At 36.9% G+C, this 5505-nt stretch overlaps 1 protein-coding gene across 1 annotated transcript; it reads right to left on the bottom strand.

Moving 5' to 3' along the window:
• Positions 1-598: 598 nt before the first annotated feature.
• LOC108988175 (amino acid transporter AVT6A-like) lies at positions 599-5305 on the bottom strand. The gene is made up of 6 exons (XM_018961323.2): positions 4362-5305; positions 3823-4275; positions 3490-3642; positions 2783-2986; positions 1649-2114; positions 599-1091 (listed from the first exon to the last, which is right to left on the bottom strand). Exons 2-6 carry the CDS (start codon positions 4247-4249, stop codon positions 953-955), a joined length of 1389 nt encoding a protein of 462 aa, XP_018816868.1. The 5' UTR covers positions 4250-4275; positions 4362-5305; the 3' UTR covers positions 599-952.
• Positions 5306-5505: the final 200 nt, after the last annotated feature.

Here is a 5505-nt window from a genome sequence, read left to right as displayed (position 1 = left end):
CACGAGTTATAATTCTTAACCAGATATATATATATATATATAATATATATATATGGAATATTCCCCTTGAATGAATGAATTGGAGTTGAGATTTAAGTGATCGAGTTGCAATGGGTCACCTGGATTCGCGTGATCCTGCTAAGCCTTGTGGAATCGGATTTTAATGTTATGATAGTTCATTGCTACTGTTAACACTGCTTGACAGAGTGAGATTACTTCTATTAAAAGATTAGGACATGGGGTCTACAGCCATGATGTGCAAACTGGCTGGGATCTCCCATTGGCCACCGGGAAGTTCGAAGTTATTTGTCTCCACCGACCACTGTAGATCAGAAAAAAAGGAGCCTTAATTGGCCAAGGCAAAAGGTTCAATGCCTCGCGACCATGTATCAAGTGTTCTGATTGACCTCATAACTAAAATCTGCACCTAACCATCAACAGGCTCATTTGTTATATCATGAAAGTGAGATGATATCCGATGGATAGATACAAGAGTAGTTGATTCAGAATCCCAGATTATCCATCATCTCTAGGGAAACTTCTATTACTACTTACAAGTAAACGTGATCTATCATCATATAGAAGCCTAGTACCACACTTTCGAGGGGAATTACTGCATCTTTATTATTAATGAAGCAATTTAGGTGGTTCTTTTGCAAGTGACAAATCTAAATTACACATTTGCATTTCGACAACTTAATTCGTCCACACGACAATATCAAGCACAACGCAAGCCAACAATGCACACAAATTTCAAATCCATATATACCCTCATTCACTTATTTATCAAAGTACCTTTGTCCAGTGAGCAGTGGATTGTTTTACTACAACTATAGTTCAACTCCTGATATTTCTGATTGGCTCTGAATAAACAAGCCGCAAGTTACCTTCTTGCAAGCAGGACCATACCTCCAGCTTGAGCATTTCTTCAGACCAGGAGTAACATATGAGATCATTCATGTGGAGATGGGCTCTTCTTTATCAAGGCATAGGCATCACTATATATGGCCACCAGGTTGGAGAAGACTGCAAGAACTATCATAAAAATGGCCAAGATCTTGTCCTTCTTAGTTGCTATGTTGTGATGATCCCTGAATTACCAAGGGAAAAACAACTTGTATAACTCAAAAGACCATAAAAATGAAAAGAACAAAAACAAAAACTGATTTTAGAGGTCCAGCTCAAATATATATATATATATAATTTACCAAATAATCAAAATAATCTCCTCATGCATCTCTAACATTGTTTGTGTCAATGCTAGAGGTAACCATAGGATTCTAATTATCAATTAAATGTAAGTAGTATTTATCCCTGTCAATGAACCTGCAGCATCACAGTGGTACATCGTTAAGCATATCAAAAGTATAAATGTTTCCTTCACGTGAAATCTCAATCCTGTATATACATCTTTCGTTTAAAAGGCCTCTTTTGAATTTTTATTCCGTAAGACTGAGATCACACAAATTAATCAACCATGAACACCTTGAACAAACCATGATTTTCGTACAAATTCCATTATTTTTATAGCCAAATCACACACATCCAATAACAGTTTACCTTCCACCCTGTTCTTATGGGGAGAAAGTGCCATTAGAGCCACAGCTCATTGGCTTTCTGGAAAGTCCAGTGATATGTTAGAACTCACCTAAGAGTAATGGCAGCAGGAAAAATGAACCCAAGACAGACTGCAGCGGTCGCTCCAGTGAATTGGAAAGCATCCCAAATGCTGGGTATGAAATTTGCACCTAAGAAGATAAGACCAATGAGCCCAATTGAGATCAATGCAAACCTACAATTGTCTAGAACCAATGGTCTTGATGAGGGAAAGAGGAGGCCATCCAAGTTGAGCCGCAATGGAAAGAAGACAACAGGAAATACAAGCATAAGGTGGGCAGCATAGCTAACACGGACAGAATCATTAAGCAGGGACCCGTAAGGAATGCCAAGGTTGGTGTCAAAGTTGGCAAGCACATCATCTAAAGTTGCATCACCAAAAAGAAGGAACCCGAAAAAGCTTGTCATTATGTACACAGAGGAGCACAGAGCAAGTGAAGTTTGCACAACTGCTTTTATCTGTGTAGAATCTTCAAGTTCATTGTCTATGCTGTGAACTGCAAATGAAGTATCCAGGAAAGTTATAATGAACTTCCAATTTGAAATAAGGAAAAACTGAAAAAAATGAAACATTCCATATCAATCATCATTTAATATATCTAGAGCTTATTCCAATCCTGGGTTCTAGTGGCACAGAAGCAATGCCTGAAGTAAACCCAACTTACTGTTGGTTCAATTGACTACTGAGTGGTATGTGACGTGGGAATGCCAGGCAATGGAAAGGCATCATGATGCAATTGCACCAAAATTTATACCAAATTTTCTTTTAAGGTGGGTCAATTATGGTGATCAGTTTGTGTAAAAAGGGTGCTAATTAAGATTTAAGACCCATTGTTCTGAGTAGATTCTCAACTACAATGGTCGGAACAACTAGAATATTCAGTTGTTAATCCCTAAGATGTGGATCAGAATTCTTCCCACATTCATTCCTTATCAATATGCTAAATGTACTAATATGGAATGTAATGTGAAGTTTGAGTGAGTTATACTTTTCTTTCTTTCTTTTTTTTTCATTCCTTATTTGTTTCTTTGTTGATATTGTTTTTGGGGGGGCAGGGGGTCTATTCATCTCATCAACCTAAGACACCTCATTAATCCCATTCCGACAGAAACACCAGGATGCAGGAAAATAAGACACATATAAATGAGTAAGCAGATTGCATACCATTATAGTGGCAGATATACGCAGTGACAAGAACAGGGACTACAGTGAAGAGTTTGAAGAATGACGTCAGATCAGTAACATCAGGTAGCAATCTAGGCATCATAATGCCTCCACTTATCAATTTCACGATTGAAATTCCAACAGTAATAACAAGAAACACAACTGCCAGGGCAACTGATAATGCAGATGTGTATCTCAACGAATCTGCCACCAAAAAAAGAAGTCATAAAAGATCTCCACAAAAACGCACATTGGGCATAATAAGGCCAAAGAAAAAAAGGAAAATCAAAGTTCTCGTACTGCCACCATCTTCTGCTAAACAAAGGTTGTTAAAGGGATAATAATATAGAGATTCACGTGCACAAGACGAGATGTGAAAGTTCAAAGGAAAAGAATTCCCAAAGAAAGTTGAATTTATTATACATATATTCAAATCACCCAGACAACACTGCAGTTCAAGAAGCAATAAACCAATTTATCTATTTTGTTGCAATTATATATTATTGCTGTGGTATAATGTGCACATAGTAATGAATTATTTACTAACTAAAACATAATCTACTAGTATAGTTCAAGCACAACAGTAGCAATAATACATTAGAGATTGCTAGATCTGACTAAAGTTCAACTTGAGGTCGAAAATTCAGAACTCCAAAGAGTAATTCAGATAACAGCATAATCATTGTAAATTAGTGGATAACACTAACCAATTCGCTTAAAGCATGCCAATGGAGCAAATATACAGATCGTCGTGACGAAGAGAATGAAGGTACGCCCATTCCACCAGTGGTCTCCAAACCATCCTTCAAGGACACCAGCATGGTGAACTCCACTTGAAGATGTTCCAGAAAGCACATCGCCTTCAAGTAAAGGATACAAAATCCATCAAATAAATTTATAGCTTCCACATGAATACCATGATATCTCTAGACAAGCCGGCAACTAAAGTCTACCAAAACCTTCCCTGGATCAGATATAAAAAACACAAGCGAAGATTGCAACAGAGATTTCAAATAACAAGTAATCAAATTAAGTCATACCGATTATAATCATATATACTATAAGTACGCCAATGTTGTTTATTATAACACATATCTGCAGCAAAGTTTTCCCATATTTTCCAAAGGCGTCCCCCATAAGACCTCCATATGAAGACAACTTCCCTGCCCGGCTAAACCTAAGCAGCATCTCGATTGAAGCATTGGTTAAAAACGCCGTAAAGATTATCATGACAATCCCAAGACCAAGCCCCAGCACTTTCATTGTAGCAGGCAACGCCATGATCCCGGCGCCGATAATTGTGGTAGATAAGTTAAACACTGCCCCTGTAAAGGAAGCACCATTGAACTCATCAAACCGAACATCTTCCTCTTGCATCTTAGGCAACAAGGGGGCTTTCTCATCAACAATTGCTTTGGCCTTTAGTGACTTCCTCTCCTTTTTAGGTAAAATATTCCCAATCGTCATCTTTTGGTATCTGAAAATTTTCCCAACTGTGCACATACAAACCGAAAATTACCTTCCAAGTTCTATAATTTTAAAATAAATTCAAACAATTTTTAAACTTAATACTCCTAACCTGTTAAAAATATGGAAGAACGTCAATACAAACAACTGTGATTCAGCACAATTATTCTGAAGCGGGCTCTTTCTAGGACCAAAGCAAGCGGAATTTCAAACCCAATTCCCTAAAAGCTAATTGGGAAAACCACTTTTTGCAGAGTTCCAAAGAAGGCAGACCCTTGGCCGATTGGTTCCAAATTAACCATGCAGAAATAAAGAAAACCACCCAGAACCGGAAATCTCGAAATTAAGCTAGGAACTCAAGTAACTGAATAATATACAGTATTTGAAAGCAAATATCCACAAAAACTTCGCTTTATTAAATTGAAGAACGAAGTTGCCTCGAACCCAATTCCGCAGACGACAAAATCCCACAAAGCCAACTCTTTCTTCGAAGATAAGCACCAAATTTAATCAAGTTGGAGAGCTTTTTGGTACAATCTGAGAGCGCGACGGCAAATTTTCCAAGACCCAAGAGGGGAAAGTGACTAAAGTCACTAAACTCTAATTTTCAAAAACAGGAATTTAGACCCAAGCGTATTAATGACCTCTCAGAATTTTGATGCTAGGCTTCCATTTATAGATAAAAAGAAAGATAAAACTACACGTAATGACAATGGCGTATTGAATAATTGTACGTACATATATTTATATATACGAATTGACTGAAACATGAATGCAAATTATGATGATGAGGACAAAAACCTGTTTAAGGTTCGGTGATAATTACAGAATTGGTTAATGTCAAATATATATATATATAAAAAAAAAGGGCAATGACGCAGTAATTTTAGGGTTTCTACAGAGTTATGGCGTCCGTTGACGTTAACATAAAAAGAGCCCCGACGAAAAGTTATTCATTACACCAAGAAAAAACCCAACAAGAATCGAGAATTCCAGGCGAAAAAGTAGTTATTTTAGGGGCGGCCTCGAGTCGATACAGAAAAAGAATTCAGAAGTACGGCCTAGTTTGCTTTTCGGGACATGTTTATTTCTGGCCGCAGGCAATGGGTGGATAATCTGTTGTCGAGATTCATCAACCTACCAACATTTTATTACACAATCTTGAAATAAAATCTGAAATATAAATTAAAAAAAAAGAATTTAATTTTTTAAAATGAGTTTTTAAATAATAATAATAATAAGAATATTACTATTTA

The sequence above is a fragment of the Juglans regia genome, chromosome 1 (assembly GCF_001411555.2).
Source record: "Juglans regia cultivar Chandler chromosome 1, Walnut 2.0, whole genome shotgun sequence".
NCBI lineage: Eukaryota > Viridiplantae > Streptophyta > Magnoliopsida > Fagales > Juglandaceae > Juglans > Juglans regia.
Note: the sequence above shows the minus strand (reverse complement) of the source record. Positions and strands in the feature narration are given on the sequence as shown.

Bases quoted from the DNA above. Each gene is read 5' to 3' on its own strand.
- LOC108988175 (XM_018961323.2), bottom strand. From the start codon at position 4,249: ATGACGATTGGGAATATTTTACCTAAAAAGGAGAGGAAGTCACTAAAG. The intron at 2,987-3,489 runs GTTAGTGTTATC...TTTTGGTGGCAG, and splicing joins GGCATGCTTTAAGCGAATTG to ATTCGTTGAGATACACATCT. The intron at 2,115-2,782 runs GTATGCAATCTG...CTTCATTTGCAG, and splicing joins GTATATCTGCCACTATAATG to TTCACAGCATAGACAATGAA.